The 18,624-nt window shown below is 42.2% G+C and overlaps 1 protein-coding gene across 7 annotated transcripts in view; it reads left to right on the top strand.

Moving 5' to 3' along the window:
* Nucleotides 1–18,624, top strand: part of ELMO1 (engulfment and cell motility 1) — a 553,802-nt gene that overhangs the window by 266,935 nt on the left and 268,243 nt on the right. For all 7 annotated transcript variants that reach the window (XM_027573071.2, XM_027573068.2, XM_027573074.2 and 4 more), the window contains one exon: nucleotides 13,674–13,778. In XM_027573071.2, the coding sequence (XP_027428872.1) occupies nucleotides 13,674–13,778 (105 nt within the window). The remainder of the gene's footprint in view (nucleotides 1–13,673; nucleotides 13,779–18,624) is intronic.

Genomic DNA, 18,624 nt, shown 5'->3' with positions numbered 1-18,624 from the left:
ATGGTGGGCACAAGACCCAAGTACTCTTTCTCCCAGCACTGTACTCGCGGGCTGGGCTTTTCTGGGATCTTTTGGGGCGAGGGGCAACTGTACTTTCTTTGAGCTCTTCCTTGATTTTTTTCCCTTCCCACCCCCTACACACAGGGCCTCTGAGAGAGGTATACTACCTCTCCCAGCTTTACAGATGAAGAATGAGCACTTTGTGAATGGCCAGACCCATCCTGCCCCGTCTGCATGTTGTCTGCCACGAGAGAAGTCAGCCAAACTCCTTCACATCAGGCTGCTGAAGGAAAAAAATGATCCTTGACTAGGAAATGGGGAATAGGAGAGGAAATCATGCTCTTTCGGAGACAAGGGAGGATTTTATAGAAATATGTTCATAATGGTTTTACAGAAACTGCCCCTATCCACACTGAGTCGGTTCAAGAAAGATTCATTTGTGGAGGGTTGAAATTTTCCTATTAATATTCCTTATCTAAGAGAAACAGAGGAGTCTACTGAATTTCATGAGAAGGTAATATGAAACCTGATCTCTGAGGGTCTTTAATATTTTGCTTCCTCCTTTGTTGTGGAGAATATATTTCCGTCCTTTACATGCCAACCTACAGCACAGGGAAAAGATAACATAATCAGTATGAAAGTAGTAGCCGAAGAAAGTACCCATTTGCATTTCTGACCATAACTACTTTTGATCTTACATCTTATTAGTCTATAATATTTAAGGTGCAAAATCCCGAAGTTATTAACCTACTTTAGTTTGCTGAGGTCAAATAAGATTAATAAAATATAGACTTTCTAAATTTAAATTTTAATTATGGCATATTTTAATCAGAGAAAAATAACAGAATCTGAAAGGCATTCGTGTGTGTGTGCACCACTCAGATTGAACAGCCACTAACATGTTGCTATATTTTCTTCAAACACCTTTATTTGGGAGGGGGACTATTAAGAAAACAAGACATCACAGGCTCACTTGACATCCAGCCCTCTTCCCGTCCGGTCCCCTCTCCGTCCCTCCTTGGTTCCGTCATGGTGCAGATGTATGTTGTTTCCCTGTGCATTTTTTGTATTTTGAGAAACTGGTTGTGGAAATTTCGAGTGAAATTTACTTTGCAAACACATTTTGTGGTAACACGATCGGTGTAAAGCCATATGTATATTTTTGAAATTTTTCTGGGAGATATAATTATCAAAGCACCCAGTTATTAGAGGAGGTTGAAGTTCATAAAATAACTACCAAAAAATAAGTTAGATTTTAAGGAGCCTGTTCCAGTTTCTCTTGCCCTCAACCCTCTGAGAACCTTATAGATCCTTCCGTGTGTGTGTGTGTGGGGGGGTGCTTCTGGACGAGGTTCCTAGAGCACATGGGGTCCGTATGGACAGGGACAAACAAGAGCTTTTTTTTTTTTTTAAACATAGTAGTTTTTAATTCCATCTAATCTGTTTGCTAAGGTTAGGGGCAACTTGGTATTCACATGCTATTTACCTAACATTTCCAATAGTTCTCATCCTCTTTCAGAGTTTATTGCCTCTGGTTGGTAGTGGTCTCAAATTCTGATTTTTCAGATCCTCATTCTCAGGAATGAGAAAGTCACGATCACTCTGTCTGCAGATGGGCAGATTTATATGGGTGAAACCACACCAAAGGATTGCCCGCCGTTCTACTGGCTGTGATGAGTGGCACCCAGGAGGGGAGCTAATTCCTCCTTGGTAATGGCTGATTCCATAGTGGAGGGACGTGCGTCACAAGATGGATGCACTTTTAAAACTTTATTTAAAAAAGTAATTTCAGTACTGATTTTCAAACCAGATCTGTGGCCCACCCTCTGGTCTTTTGATCCTCAGCTCCAGCTGATTCCCTTTGGAGTTGCTTCCAATTTATTCTCTAGAAAGCATCTCCTTTCAATAACTTTCACTGGGGGTGAGTACATCTATTTAGCTCAAGTGTTATTAGGTTGAACCGTGTGAAATTCCATTTCCGTAGGTCAAAAATGGTTGGATGTCAGTAGTTTTAGTGGTTCAACACAGTCGGTTTGGGGAACCCTAAACATTTACAGGTCAGAGGACTTTCGAGCTGATGAGTCCCATCAAGATCATATAGTTGTCCAGCTGCCGCCATTACAAGCAATCACCCTGGTGCTGGTCCGGGATTGCCCGGTTGTCCCCTGACAAACTGTGAGGTGTGGTGTAAACTGTCAGGCTCTAGGAGGTGCTGGCTTAAAAGGGTCAGGATAAATGAGGGGGGTCCTTTGAGCCCAGAGGACTGTACCCACATGGCAAGGCAGGCAAATTGAACAAACTCCCTGAAATGGCCCAAGTTCATGAGGCCTAAAGGACCTGAGTTTGCCTCAGGGTCTGAGAATTTGGATTAGACAGGACCTGTTCTGGGCTTCTTCCGTCTGAATGAAACCCTTCTCATCCCACAGTGTCTGAAATGCTGTCTGTAGGATTCAGGCCATACACCTGCCTACACAGGACTCCCTTGGACAGGTGGAGATGAGCCTTTCTGCCCCAGTGCGTCCCTTTGGCATAGCTGGATACCAACCTACAGGGAAGACTTCAGCATAGGGTTCAGAACAGGGTCCTGGATAAGAATTCAAACTGTTTCTCACGTTCTTCTGCGTAATGATCTCTGTTCCTTTTTGCTAGAGAACAATGGGCACACCTCTAATCTAAGTAAAAAATCAATGCATTTTGATTAGAGAAAATTAGAAAGATGTGTGGACATGTAGAAAAAAAATCTCCCACCTTCCTACCACCATAAATATTTACTATTAATACTTAGGTAGATTTCTTTCCAGTTTTTAAAAGCATTTAAAAAAATTCCTAGTTACATGCTAAGTCTATATCTTGATACTGCTAATACATATATACTGTATGTGATAAGAATATATAGAGTACTCTAGATAAAATACACATTGCCAAGGAATACATACTACTATAGAAATTCTACACGGACTACAACATACATTTTATATTCCTATCTTTTTCGCTTATGGTAACTAAGTGCTCTATGAACACAATTTTTAAAGGCTGTGTTATATTCCATCTAGTGATTTTCCCCCCATTGTGTAGTTACCCATTTCTGTTTTTATTTTTTTTAAAGATTTTATTTATTTGAGAGAGAGAGCATGAGAGATAGAGAACACGAGAGGGAAGAGGGTCAGAGGGAGAAGCAGACTCCCTGCTGAGCAGGGAGCCCGATGCGGGACTTGATCCCGGGACTCCAGGATCATGACCTGAGCCGAAGGCAGTCACTTAACCAACTGAGCCACCCAGGCGCCCCATTTCTCTTTTTAGAATACTGCTTAAGAACATGAATTCTGGACTGTTGGGTTCAAATCCCAACAAAATGGTTGTGTGAACATGGCAAGATACTTAAGCTCACTATGCCTCTGTTTCTTCATCTTTAAAAGAGGCATAAGAATTCTATTTATTCTGTTGTGGAAAAGAGACCATAGTCTCCAGATTTATTTATTTTTATTTTCTTTGTTTCTTTTTAAATTTTTTTTTCATAGTCTCCAAATTTAAAAGCCAGACTTTGCCATTTACAAGAGCTACATTGATGGGAGGAAGGAGGAGAACACTTACTAGCCACAATCCAGGTTCCTAACCTAGCAAATTGCAAGCAGGCTTCTACACCCAAATACATCAAAGGCCCGCTGCAAGGTTTGCCTTTAGTCGGGATGGGAACAGGGGCCCAAAGACACTAGGGTGGGGCATGGAGTCAGGAGCTAAAGCTATTGAAAACATTCTGTTCAACATGACAGAATTTGTCCTTGGGAATCTTTAAAATAATTACAATATTTATACAGCAGAGTGAAGCATTGAATATTTACAAAGGGGTTATGGTGTTGTTCAGGGAGCAAAACATTAGCATTTATTTGTTAGTTGAGCTTTTTAACTTCTGTGAAGGAAGGACTGATTTTCTTTCCCTTTTTTTTTTTTTTTGAAGATTTTATTTATTTATTTGACAGAGAGAGAGACACAGTGAGAGAGGGAACACAAGCAGGGGGAGTGGGAGAGGGAGAAGCAGGCTTCCCGCGGAGCAGGGAGCCTGATGCGGGGCTCGATCCCAGGACCCTGGGACCATGACCCGAGCCAAAGGCAGATGCACTGATTTTCTTAACTCAAAGGGTCACTGTGAGGACAGATTGCATCAAATAGGGGAAGGCAAGCTCTTCTTGTAAAGGGCCAGATAATAAATATTTTAGGCTTTGCAGGCCATATGCGAAAGCAGCCACAGAATATGTAAATAAATGAGCATGGCTGTGTTCCAATAAAGCTTGCTTTATGCATTGAAATTTGAATTTCATGTAATTTTCACATGTCACAGATTATTATTCCTCTTTTGATAAAAAAAAAAAAAAGATTTAAAAATGTAAAACTTTCCTTCCAGCTCACAACTGTGCATAAGTAAGTGGTGGACCCAATCTGGCCCCTGGGCTGTAGGAACCTCTGGCTCAGAATAGCCCTCAGCACCCATTAAGTACTGTGTGTGCCCGTGGGCTCCCACAATCAGAGCCGTGGAAGTCACCATCTCTACCCTAGGGCCATGCAGTTCCAGTCCTGGAGGAGGCCAGGGTGGCCGCACGCAGGCCCCTGCATCCCTTTGACCTCCTGGGAATCTGTTGGTAGCAGCCATAGCTTCATCAGCTCTTGGCTTCGTCGTGGCAAAGCGCTCCCTTCCAAAGGCTGCTTGGAGAGCTGTGCTGGAATCTGGGGACCAGGCTTCCTGACCCATGAGCTAGGCCTGCTCTGGAGCGAAGGTAGCGTGCGTTCTGTGTCCTCTGACCTATCTTTACCCTGTGCTCTTGCTGGGCATGGGTGACGAGGAGAGACAGAGACACCTGCTGTGCATGGCCGCAGCTAGATCACATCCTGTTCCAAGTAACAAGGGAGGGGAGAAAAGGGGCTTCTGAACAAGGTGCTAGAGACCCGAGCTGTAAGTGAAGGGAAGAACCAGTGCAGAGTCACTAGCATGAGCCATGGCGCTTGGATGGTGCAGAATCCTGGGTGTGCTCAGCTCTGTAGAGAAATTGCAGATATCTTTATAAACCTTGACAGCATTATTTCATTATTCATGAAGGCTTTTTTTTTTTTAAACCATAACCAGCTTCATTTTAAAGGAAATTTATTCTCAAGGCATTTTTTAATTGAGTTTTTATGGTAATTCTTTGTGTTGACTGTTGAATCAACATTACAAATAAACTATTCACGTTTATCCTTTTATTCAGTAAGTCTCAACTCTGCCTGTTCAATAATGAAGTGAGAGGAAACCCAGAATTTTCTGAATTGTATACATGGCAATTGCATGGCCTTTTTGGACCTCTTAAGAGTAATTTTTATAAAGGACATTATTTTTTAACTAAGGAAATTTGCCTTAAATCCAGAATTTTTGGTGTGATCTACCATTGTGTGCCTACGTGGAGTTATTTATGAATGTGTGTGTGTGTGTGTGCGTGTGTGCTTCAAAGTGGTATTGTGAAGACTTTTGATAACTCTGGAGATGTAAGTTTTTTGAAGGTGATTACTAATTTATTGTTTTTTTAAGTGCCTCTGAAAAATTATTTTAATTCCAGTATAATGAACATACAGTGTTATATTAGTTTCAGGTGTATAATATAGTGATTTAAATACTATTTCGTGTTTGGGCGGCCGGTTAGCTCAGTTGGTTAGAGCGTGGTGCTGATAAATACTATTTCATGTTTGGATGAAACTGATCATGTCGGGCCCCATGGGCCTTGTGTAGGAATAGAGAGCCAACCTTATTTGATGAGAGGAAGAATGAACCGGTGGCTATGAGGCATTGAAAGGTCATTGGCACCAATCCTCTGCCTTTTGTTGTCTCCTTGGCACTCCTGTACATCCAGTCTTTTTCTCAGTATTTCTTTTTTTTTTTTTTAAGATTTTATTTATTTATTTGAGAGAGAGAGAGAGAGGGAGAGAGCGCGAGCGGGGGGGAGCAGCAGAAGGAGAGGGAGAAGCAGACTCCCTGCTGAACAGGGAGCCTGACATGGGACTCGATTCCAGGACCTGAGCCGAAGGCAGACGCTTAATTGACTGAGCCACCCAGGCACCCCCTGTCTCAGAATTTCTAAGGACAGGAACTTCTCAGCTAATCCTATTTTTCTTTTAGCTGCACAGAATAATACTCATCCTTCAGATGCTTGCAGGCAGTAGGAGTAGTTCAACTCACACCGCCCATCCCGCCTCGAACACCACACCACACAATCCTTTCCTTTCTCCCTGGGCCAAATAACTAGTTTTTTTCCCCCAACTTTTCTGTTATGCCTTCTGTTCAGACATTCCTGCCTCTTTCTGGCCACACTTGTGTGCATGATTTCCTGCATGTCAGGAGCTGGCTGGCTGTGTGTGTGCTGGAACTGTGTACTGTGTCCAGATGGGGCCTGACTTGGGACCAGTCAGTGGAACCTCCTTTGTTCTTCTTGTTGTACTCTTCTTAATGAAACCCAGCATGTCAGAGGCTTTTGACTGCCATGTAAAATGGACTCTTCTGGGGCTTACTGTCAATTCTGACTCTTAGTTCTTGATGCTATCAACGGTCTTGAACTTTCCTAGGTTTCAGAACAGTTCCAGGGAGGGAGTTCCTTTAGCGACAGTAGGTGGCTGCAGATGGTCCTAGAGCTCAGTTATGCCAGAGGTAATATCCAAATGATGAGTCTGGACTTGCCAAACCAGGGGAAGCAGCCAGGTTGAAGGGCAGGAGGTAGCAGGTAGGGGAATGGAATGACAGAGGCCAGCAGAGGTATTAGGCCAGGCAAGGAGAAGAGCAGGTGGCGCTGAAAGGGAGGTACGGTGGGCAACCGAGGTGGTTGAGAATCTGCTGTCCTATACCCTTAGCATCTTACCGGGTGTTTCTTTCTTTCAGATCTTTTGTATTTTTACCTAAAAGAATCAAATTTTAATGATGAGGAGCTGGGCTCTGATGAATTATTCATAAGCCAGATTTCCCTTATTCTCTAGATGTGTGCTTGAATTTTAAAAAAAAAATTTTTACAGGACTTTACATTTTTGTGATCAAACTTCTTGCTAATGGGGAAAGAAGAGAAAATCTTCCTTTTCTCCAAAGACCTTTTGAACCTAAATAGGAAAAAAAAAACTATAGAATTCAAGTGGTGACTCTGCCACTTACTAGCCATGATTTTGCACAGGTGAGGGGTTCTGACCCTCATCTGTAGGAAGAGATGAATAACATTTATCTCATTCACAATACTCCCCTCATTGGGTAGTCAGGAAGATTAAATGAAATCCCACATTTGGAGTGCCTGGCATGATGCCCACCAGGACCAGTCCCAGCTGGTCACAGATTTTTTTTTCTGCTTCTCAGCATATTCGCCATCTTGCCCATTTGTCGGGCAGATTTGAGAGGGTGCCTTCTCTGTATTCATCCCAACTGTTAATTTTTATTGAATTTAATGGAGAGAGACCAGGGCCAGAATCCAAAGATTTCTAGAAGCTGCTTCTAGGACTCTTTGGAACATTGGTCTATGTTGGGAACCACAAAGTCGGATGCTATCGAGAGCCTCCTTATATAAATGTGCAAAGTAGCCAATGACAGAGTGGTGGGGCCTGCATGTCCCACCTAGAGCTTCTTCTTCTTCTTCTTCTTCTTCTCCTTTTTTTTTTTTTTTTTGAGTAACAGATGATTATCAACGTAGTTTTATGTTTTGTACATATTTAGTTAAACATCGATTGCATGAGATTTTGATGTTTCTTTTTCACACAGTTCTTTTCTTTTTCATTTCAAGTCCCAACCTAGACCCTGTGGAAATCTGACCCTAATTCAAACAGTTCTTTTTTAAAATTTTATTTTATTTAAATTCAGTTAATTAATATTTGGTGTATTATTAGTTTCAGAGATAGAGGTTAGTGATTCATCAGTTATGTATAACACGCAGTGCTCATCACATCCCATGCCCTCCCTAATGCCCATCACCCAGTTACCCCATCGCCCCACTCCCCTCCCTCCTGCAACCCTCAGTTTGTTTCCTATAGTTAAGAGTCTCTTATGGTTTGCCTCCCTCTCTGAATTCGTTCTGTTTTGTTTTTCCCTCCCTTCCCCTATGATCCTCTGTTTTTTTTCTTAAATTCTATACGAGTGAAATCATAATTGTCTTTCTCTGACTGACTGACTTTGCTTAGCATAATATCCTCTAGTTCCATCCACGTTGTTGCAAATGATAAGATTTCATTTTTTTGATGGCTGAGTAATATTCCATTGTGTGTACAATGTGTTAATGTAAAGTCCTGTAAAAAACATACACACACACACACATACACACACACACATCTTTATCCATTCATCTGTCGATGGATATCTGATAGAGCAGGCATTTCAATAAAAGTCACTGCCTAACCGAACCCTTGTTACAGGGAGTCAAGGTTCCAGCTCCACTGGCTGATGGATGTAAGTCCCTAACACGCTCTTGGATTGGGTTACGGTGGAGGGCAGTGGCTCTCAAAGTATGGCCCAGCAACCATCACTAGCACCTGGGAACTTATATGAATGCAAATTCTTGGGCCTCACCCCAGACCTACTGAATCAGAACCAGAGTGCGGAAGGGGCAGTGATCTCTTGGAACAGAGACTCTAGGACGTTCTGACCACTCTCAAATTTGAAACCCACTGATTTAGGAACATGTTCTCAACTGTGGCTGGACATGGGATCATTTGCAGAGCTTTAAAAATCTAGTTACTTGGTTCCCACCCACAGTTTCTCTTTGAACTGATTTGGGGTACAGCCTGGATATCAGGATTTTTCAGAGCTCCCCAGCGGATTTTCAGGTGTATCCTAGGTTGATAACTACGCTTCTGGGGAGCCTGTTGAAATGCCCATGTACTCCATTCTCCTGGGTGGGGGGTGAGGAGTGGGAGGCATGTGTAGTCTGACAGAGCTCCCAAGTGATCTACTGCACCAGTCAAACCCTGCCTCCCCTTGGAGAACATGACCTTAAACTACTAGCCTCACCAAATATCCTTGAGAGGGCTTTTCGTGACTGAATATTCACTCAATGTGATTTGTTTTAAAGGTTGCTTTTAATGCTATATTTGTTCAGCAAATGTAGACACTCATGTAGCACAAATATTAACTCCTAAATTCTCAAAGGCTTTCCCCACAATATGCCATCTGGCAAGCATTATTGTAATCATCTCTTTATTATCCACACTAATGAAGGACTAGCATGGCATTGGTAATTGAAAAACACAGATCATTTAAAAATCATTCAGGCTAGTGCTGGCCCTGCTTCCCCAACCAGGAAGCATTCAGGAGTAGAAAATATTGACTGATGACAGTTTCCTACCTTCCCTGTGGAGGTACTAATACATCTTATTTTAGTCAGAAATGTGCGCGGTAGAAGAAGCGAGAGGCTTCTAAATTATAATTGCTTTTTTTCTGAATAAAGGAGTCTGTTTTCTCAATGAGAAGCCAAAAGCACAAAGCAGATAAACAGTGAATATATTTAAAATGCATTTGTACGTTGGAACCAATGGATTCACAGTGTGCTTTAGGAGAAGTTGCATGGGATTTGAGGAATCAGTGGGTCTGGATTCTAGACTTTATTCTGCTAAATGCATGTGTTATTTGAAATGAGCCATTTTAGCCACCAGTGGGCCTCCAAGTGTGGTCCGCATCCAGCAGCATCAACATCACTGGGGAATTGGTTAGAGATTCAAATTCTCAGACCCATTACAACCCTTCTGAATCAGAGACTATGGGGTGAGACCAGGACTTGGTGCTTTTAACAAGCCCTCTAGGAGATTTGAGTGGCTGCTCAAGTTCTGTCATCACCGTTCTCTACCAGGGTGCAGTTTTCTCATCTAAAAAATAAGGCTATCAGTAGATAATAACTGAAGGCCATCCCAGCTCTTCAGTGGCCTTGATGTATGGCCTGAAACAGGTTGGAAGATTCTCTGTCTTGGACCTTGAACCTTTCTTTGGATGTGTGATTGAAATAACTCAGCCAAAAAGCTAGCATGTGGGTAACAGAAGAGAAGCAGATCTCTGGGAACTCTATACCTCAACACCTCCTAGAATGTTCGCTATAAAATAAATTGTGCTTTCTTCAACTGCTTGGTACCATTTTCCCAAAATGGAAAACCCCGGTGCTTTGGAAGGGGAGGCAGATGCTACCCCTTCTCTGGGGGCTGAGAGCTGTCTGATGTGATTCACGGAGAGGCGCTTCACAGGAAATAACAAATGGCGTCTCAGAAGGATGTACAGGGGTACACAGGCTTTGCAGTAAAAAAAGGGGAGATTTCAAGCTATTTATCAAAAGCTCTTGCTGCTTCCATTTCAAGACAGGTGGGAAAAAATAACATGGAACAAGAAAAGAAAATAAATCTGTATCCAGAGCATCTCATAAATAAGAAAGGAGTGGGGGAAGCTATTGGCCTTGCTGGATTCTCAGAGTATTTTTGTCACAGTATAGAAAGCTTTCAGATGTTTTGGCATGTAATTCATATACTTTTTTTCATTATCAAAACCTGCGGTTGTAAAATCATTTCACTGACTATTAAAATCAAAAGAGAAAAAGGAAACAAGCATTTCAAAGAGAGGGAGACTAGGAAAATGATACCTGAAGTTAGAGGGAGAAGAGCGAGAGAGCAAGAGAGTCCGTGGTTCACCCACAAATACAAAATAATTTTTTTTTCATCTAAAATGCAGTGATACTTTATAATTTAGGACAAGTCATAGGAAATCAAAGGCAATTTTCTAATTGGCTTTTGTTTAGTAAGAGCCTATTTGCTGGAGACAATAGGGCATGGTTTATTGAACATGAGAGAGACTTTGGTCTGTTATGTCTGGGAGGGATGGCGGAATTTTAACTTTTATTTAAAAGGATGGATCACAGGCCCACTTTGCTGGAGTGAATCATGTTGGTTGAGCAGAACCACAGCCAAGGAGGACCTGTGTTGGTCCTCTTTATGGAATTCCCAGCAGTGTCCAGTTGACCAATGACTAAAATCCTGGTTAAAAGCCCGTGCTCTGAGTTCAGATTCTGGCTCTGCCACATACTGGCTCTGCAACTTTGGGCAAGCTCCCCAGATGCTCGGCCTGGTTCCTTGTCTTTCAGAGCAAGATAATAATAGAGCATACATTGTGGGAGTTTTATGAGGATGAAGAGTTAGCATATGCAAGGTAATTTACATCATGCCTGACGCATAGTAGGCATTATTGTATTGGGACTATTTGCCAAATAGCTATGTCTCTTTAAAAGACTCCTAAAGAAAATTACATGATTTCTTAACTGTACGACCTTCTGAGAGCACTATTTGATACCCTCCATGTGTGCCTAAGGAGGGGTGTGATTGATAGGAGGCTCCGCGTGGATCCTGGGAGCACAACGGACATGAGACAAATGACTCTTGAGCCGTGGGGGCCTGCTGCCTGGTCAGCTTCCCTGACATAGTTCTGTGGAGTTATTCGAACTGGATCCAGAGGAACTAATTTTTGTCATTTGATTTCCTTTTTGTGTGTCTATTTTGGGAATGGACTCAGACCAACGCTAGAAATAGGTCTGAAGTAAATGTCATGTTTTTCTCGTTTACATTTGGCACACTCTCCTTTGTTGGCTGGGCCATGTTCATAGCAGCTAATATTGATTAGCCTATATTTTTCTCAAGTACACTTTTCTCAGGCTGTGGGAAGTCTGAACGCTAACAGTACCAAAATAAATGCATTCGACTTATAAGCCAGGGGGAGGGAACAAAGTAGGAACAAAAGCATGCCGAGACATATTGTCCAAACAAGACATTGCCTGCTCTGCCAAATCCAAGCTGTGAGGCCCTGGGCGAGCTTCTTGTCTCATCTGAGTGGCAGTTTTCCATCGGTAAAAGTGGGGATAATAGTAATAATGCCCAGCTCCTAGTTATTATTAGAGAATACATGTAAAACACCAACTAATGCTGGCCCTCAGCAAGTACTCAGCAAATACCAGCTTTTAACATGTTACTTTAAAATGTTAAAATCTAATGTATCGAAGTCAAAATAATAAATTTATGTATAATGGAGGAATTCCACTCTTTTCTTCTAAAGAACTAAAGCTGTCATAAAACCTTTTGTTACAAGTTACTTTTTAGATAGAATCTCTGGTCATTTCTTTCTAGCCTTTTGATCCCTTTGTTATTGAATACAGGCCTGACCCTATTCCTCCAGTGGGTATCAGATGAAGGCTGAACCCCACTGCATTTGATCTGCCCAGTGATTTTCATTTTTGTTACAATTATATTTACCTTAGGAGATGTATCCTTCTTATCACAAGTGGTAGTATTTTGGTATTTTAAAATCTTTCCAACATCTTTTTTTTTTTTAAGATTTTATTTATTTATTTGAAGAGAGAGAGCACAAGCAGTGGGAGAAGCAGGCTCCCCGCTAAGCAGGGAGCTCTACGTGGGGCTCAATCCCAGGACCCCAGGGTCATGACCCGAGCCAAAGGCAGATGCTTAACTGACTGAACCACCCAGGCACCCCAGATCTTTCTCAAATTAATCAGAATAAAATGCTAAAATAAAATATTGATGTCACTGCACTGACCCAACTTGCTATAGAGATATGGACAGAGATGCTCTCGAAACTGTAAAACGGGCCAGTAGTCCTATAATTTTAGATGTCCTCTATTAGCTCATAATTTTTTTTTCAAAGCAGAATGGAAAAGACAGTTTAAATGTACTCTTCAATAATGTAGAAAAGTGTCAGTTGTTTGAACCTTGAACAAGTGAACAAGAAGGTCTTCCCGTACTTGAATTAGAAAAAACTGCAGTGAACCAAAATTTCCCTGGCAAATCAGAGATTCAAGCTGTTTATTAAGACATATTCAGGAACAAAACAAAAATAATGTAGTTGCACACAAATTACCTGGGTTATGAGGTAAAAGCAGTTTTCTTTATTATCTCTTTAACATTTCTTTTTCATCTCCTTAACACCAAAAAAAAAAAAAAATGACTTTCCTTAAATCATTTACCATTTAGATCTGAATTTTGGGGACAGATCTTGGTGATCGTTTTCAACGATTAATGGTGGAGAGTGGTTTGCAGCTCTGAGCAGTAGTCTTGTGGTGTTTACTGAGTGATCTTGAGCATCGGAGAATTTGCTGGGCATATTTGTAGCTATTATTTTGTCTCTGTGGCTCTTAGCACTGTGTGTAGTGACCCCAAAGCTAGAGAGCTGCCTGACAGCAGGCTGGTGTCAGGACCATGTAGACACCTGAATTTTATCAAGTGTCTATGCTCAGAGGCCTGCAGATGGTGTAAGCCTGGATAGGTCGTGATGGTCATGGGTGGGTGTGGCCGTACTCAGCCCTGACACATGAGGAGGAGGAAGTTAAGATGCAGAAGGATGAATGCCAGAGATATGGCCTCATCCAGGTCTCCCTCCCCAAATGTTATTGGTTCCATCAACAGCACAGCCACCAGAAGGGCAGTTTTTACATTATTTTCTTTTCCCCACAGGGCCGTACGTCTAAGAATAATCTTATATTTCGCTCTTCAGCTGAGTTTCCTAACCCCGGATAGGAAAGCTGCACGTGTAGAAAGTAAAGCCCCCACCGCCACCCCAGGAGGTTCACGTGAAGATAGAAAATGTCATGCTCCTTGATTATTTGGAGCTGGAGAAAGAATTAACCTGATCAAACATTTTGTTTTAATCACAGAATCATGTCAACCCCGCCATGGACTTCACCCAGACGCCTCCTGGGATGTTGGCCCTGGACAATATGCTGTACTTTGCCAAGCACCATCAGGATGCCTACATCCGGGTAAGCATGCAGTCTTTCATCTGCTGTAGTGTTCCTACTAAATTTGAATTTCTAACTTACAGATATGGAGGAATTACCTTTAGATGAGTGGCTCCAGAGTTTTGGCTTTCCCCATTCAGTAAAAGAAATATTAAAATTAAATGAAATCAATAGGGACACTGAAACCGAGATTTTTAACTTAAATTTTCTCATGTTATGACATTAAAAAACAAACAAACAAACAAACACACAGTAGATACTGGAAAATGTCTCATATATAGTTCTACAATGAATTATGACAAAAACTCTTAAATAGCCAGGAAGATAAATGAACTATCTACCCCAAACCTGCACAATCCCAACTTTAGTGGAGACCCCTGAGGCTTATTCCACTTGTGGAAAAAGAGACCGAGGATTCTCTCTGGTTCTGCTTCTGTTCAGTCCAATGCCGGAGACACGACAAGATAAACAAAAAGAAAGAGAAGAATGGGAGGGTTGGGGAGGGAAGAGAAATGCCTTCTCTCGTATTTCATCACAAACTAGTGAAACTCCAACTACCGAGAGAGAGAGACTCCTTTGCAGGCAGAGCAGAAGGAAACCGGAAGGTGCCCCCTGCTGCGTGGGCAGTGCAGCTGTGGGAAGGACCAAGTGTGAACCAGCAGGAGCCTAGGGACGATGACATGGGGCTGCCCCACTGGAGGCCCTGGATTTGTGCTGACCCCTATCCCCTGTCCTTAGGGAGAAGGGCCCAGATTCAGTGGGGTTGAGGTATATCATCCAAGATTGAGACGGAGGAGGATATGAATTAATGGGACAAGGGAATTGGCAAGTGGTTAAAAAGATGACTAGATCTCAGCTCAGAAAATACTTGATGAATGGATTGCCTAATGCAGCAAGAGTAAGGCTCAGACTAGAAGATGAGTCTGTTACTCTGATGTTCTCTGTTGGATGCCTCTTGGTGGCACTGGCTTTCTGGAGACCCGGGTTCAAGACCTGGCACCGTCATGGTCTAGTAATGTAAATGTGCACAATTCCTTTTGTCTAGGCTAAAGTTTCTTCTCCAAACAAGGGAACAGTACTCCCCCAGGGGGCATTTGGAACTGTGTGGGTAGGTTTCGTTGTCACCATGCCAGATGGGGAGGGAAGAGAAATGCCTTCTCTCATATTTCATGACAAACTAGTGAAACTCCCAACTACGGAGAGAGAAACTCCTTTGTGGGCGGGGCATAAGGAAACCGGAAGGTGCCCCCTGCTGAGTGGGCAGTGCAGCTGTGGCCAAAGCCTGTAATTCGTGGGACACTCTGCACAGTGAAAGATTGTTCTACCCAGCAGCGGCCCCCTTGAAAACAGTCATGCCAGATTTCTCAGTTCCCTGTAGGCACTATATTTTAACTTTATGTGTTTTTCTATATATGTGGTTTGACAAGCTTTGATTTATACCAAAATATTATTTGTAATTTGATTATGTAAAGGATTTTATGCATTCCTGCGAACGGTCTGGGATCAGGTGCTTGGTCAGAAATGCAGTCTTTCATAAGAAAATTATTTTTTCATGAAAGTTTAATTTGGCTTATATGCGTGTATATTTATTGCACAGATTTTTTTTCTAGGAATATAATCTGCTCTCACAGTAAGTAAATTAATATTTTTGAGATACCATACAGTATAGCCTTGGAGGGTTGAGTGTGAAAAGAAGAAGCCGAATAGATATTGAATTTAACATTAACTGATTAATATTTGTGGATGAAGGTTTCTAAAATTAGAGCTTATTGATGCTGAATGTATTGTTAATTGCATAGAAAGCATATGTCTCGTGAAAAGTAATTTAACGTTTGGAGCCCATTTTCCTCAATGCATTCTCTAAACTTTTATAAGTAAAATTAATACATGGCCACCTGAAAGAACTTGATATCTGATAGGAACTTAAAAGAAAAAACTATTTATAAAGAAAAATGTGGCCCTTTTTGTCCACATGCCCTTTTCTATTGTATTATTATTTTTTTCACATGCCCTTTTCTTTACTTAGACAATATCTATATGTGATTCTATCTATATCTCTACATCTGTAACTGAGATGTCTGTTATTTTCTCAAAAGTGTCTCTTTTCCTGATGTTTTCTGTGTCCCATCTGATTTTGGGACATTAACTCCCGGATGGAAAGCCAAAGCTATTTACACGAACAACTGGGGTTAGGGGATCACATATAAAATCTGAGGCCTTACGCAAGGAAGTTTGGGGGTGACTCTGGAAACAGTTATCCCAGTAATAGTGAAATGTGGTACAGACTGTGGAAACCGTCATCCTAAACAGCTAATTAATTTTTTTGTTAAAGATTTTATTTATTTATTTGACAGAGAGAGACACAGCGAGAGAGGGAACACAAGCAGGGGGAGTGGGAGAGGGAGAAGCAGGCTTCCCGCTGAGCAGGGAGCCCGATGCGGGGCTCGATCCCAGGACCCTGGGATCATGACCTGAGCCGAAGGCAGACGCTTAACTACTGAGCCACCCAGGCGCCCCACAGCTGATTAAATTTTGATCTATGAGCTGAGTGGTGTCTTCTGAAACATAAAAATGGGTTTGTTTGTTTTTTTAATAAATTAATATTTTGATGAAATTTGCTTTGTTTTTGACCAGGTAAATCTCTCCTGTCTGAATGCAGTTATTCATTTATTATTTATATCTTTCATTCAATAAACTCTTATGCTGTACCTGAATATGGCCTCACCCTTCACTTTGCCAGTCACATTTACAGTTGAGATCTTTAAAAGGAATTATAACACACACATACACACCCGCACACAGGCACACACACATAATTCCTCTTCGCCCCTGACACCCCCGTCCAGCTATCCTGTTCCCTCAAATACCATGTATTTGTATTTTTCTGAATTGTCTTGCCCTATGTTCTAATTCAGGAAGCCACTCACTTTTCGACACCCCGTCCCAAGGCTTCCACTCATCACTTTGCAGAAGCTCTTCTCCTGCCAAATGGAGAACAGCCCCTGGCTATCTTCATCTCATCTACCTTTCCATTGACACTGGACACTGTGTGCCATTGACCAGTTTTTTCTTTTTGCCTGAAGCCAGTCCTGTCTGTTCTTGGTTCTCTTCTTGTCCATTTCTCTTCGTCTGTCTGGTGGGTTTCTCTCCTTCTGCCTGTCCATCTAATGCACACTATCCCAAGGACTCAACTGTAGACCTTTATTCTTCTCAGCAACTCAGGCTGCCACATGTTTACTGAGTAACTATCAAATGCCCAGGGAGCTAGGTGATGGGGATTCCCCAAGGAACAAGTCACTCATGAGTCCTGTCATGGAGGAGTTTCCTGTCTAGAGATGGAAAGGAGGGGTGAAGAGTTAAATAGCAGGCCCTTTCCAAGCCACTTGGAATGTATTTCGATTGGGTGGTGGTGGGGCGGGGAGGACACTGGGAACACTGAGGAGAGTCACCAACACACATGTGGGAGTCAGGTCTGGAAGGTTTCCTGGAGAAAATGGCATCTACACTAAGACCTGTTGGATAATGCCGGACAATCAGGTGAAGGGAAGGGGACACGGGAGAGTAATCCAGGTGGACAAAGACATGCAAACAAGTAAAGGTGTGGCCTTTTTTAGGGAACCGAAATAGTATAGTGTGGCTAAATGGGGAGTGCTGAATATGATCTTGGCTTGAGGCAGATGTGGGCTGGTTCATCAGGGACCCCGGAGGCCTTACGAAGGTGTTTGTTTGGACTTTAACCTCAAGGCATTGAAGAATTTCTGAAGTGTTTTAAGTAAAGATGATGTGAGTAAATTTTAGAAAAATCCCTTTCCTGCCAGAAAACAAATGTGAAAAATCAAGCTAGAGGCAAAAATAAAATTGGGGAACTTAAGGAGAAACTGAACTAAGGTAGTGGCAGGGGCATTGGGGAGAAGCAGTTTGAGTGAATATCTTGGAACTGAAATAAACTGGGCTCTCTCTCTCTGAGGAAGAGGGAGATGACTGGCTTGAGTGAATGGAAGGACAGTAGTGTCATTAATGAGGGTCTGTGAGGTGCTAGTCATTTGGAGACATCCACACCCTTATATGCATGTGGGATATCTGTCCAGTGGGCATGTCTAGTAGGCAGTAAGCTGTGGGCAGCAGAGCTGAAGCCCAGGTAGACGCCACATTCTGTAAATTCTACATCCTTAAATTTGATCATTACCTTTAATATGTTCATCTAGATTGTTGCCGTATTATCTTAATGGCCTTGCTGCTGAAGTCTGGTATCTTCATGCCCACCTTCCATGCCAGCTTCTAGGATGATCTTTCTAAACTGAGTTCAGAACACTTTGGGAACTACCCCTGGCCCACAAGCCTCCCTCTTGTGGTACCCGGCACATCGGAGATTTTAATAATCTTTTGTTAATTGATTAGAGGCTTTCTTTAGTCTTTATTTAAATGGCCTCATGCCAAGGATTAATTTGTTTTTATCATCTGGACTCATGGGCTTCATTCCTTTTAACAAAACTACATAAAGACATATTTTTGCAACATGAGTTTATTGACCGGCAGCCTGGTTTCTTGTGTGTTATTTAAATGTACTCTGTAACTGTGTAGTAATGAAAGCACTGGATGTAATTGAATTACCCCACACTTGGACAGGCCCAGAACACGAGGAAGAATTGCAAATCTGAGCATCCCACTATACCTGGAGTAAAACCTGGAGGCGTAGCATGATTTCAGACTTCTGGGTCTTATTTATTGTGGGCATAATTGCTTTCACTTTTTCTGGAGCTGCTTCTCTCCCCAGCTCTCCCCACCAAAGCTCTCTCTGTGAGAGGTGAAGGGTGGCACTTGGCTCTCTCCCATGCTCCTGCTGTCATTTCACAGATAGGATAATGGT

The sequence above is a fragment of the Zalophus californianus genome, chromosome 12, assembly GCF_009762305.2.
Source record: "Zalophus californianus isolate mZalCal1 chromosome 12, mZalCal1.pri.v2, whole genome shotgun sequence".
NCBI lineage: Eukaryota > Metazoa > Chordata > Mammalia > Carnivora > Otariidae > Zalophus > Zalophus californianus.
Note: the sequence above shows the minus strand (reverse complement) of the source record. Positions and strands in the feature narration are given on the sequence as shown.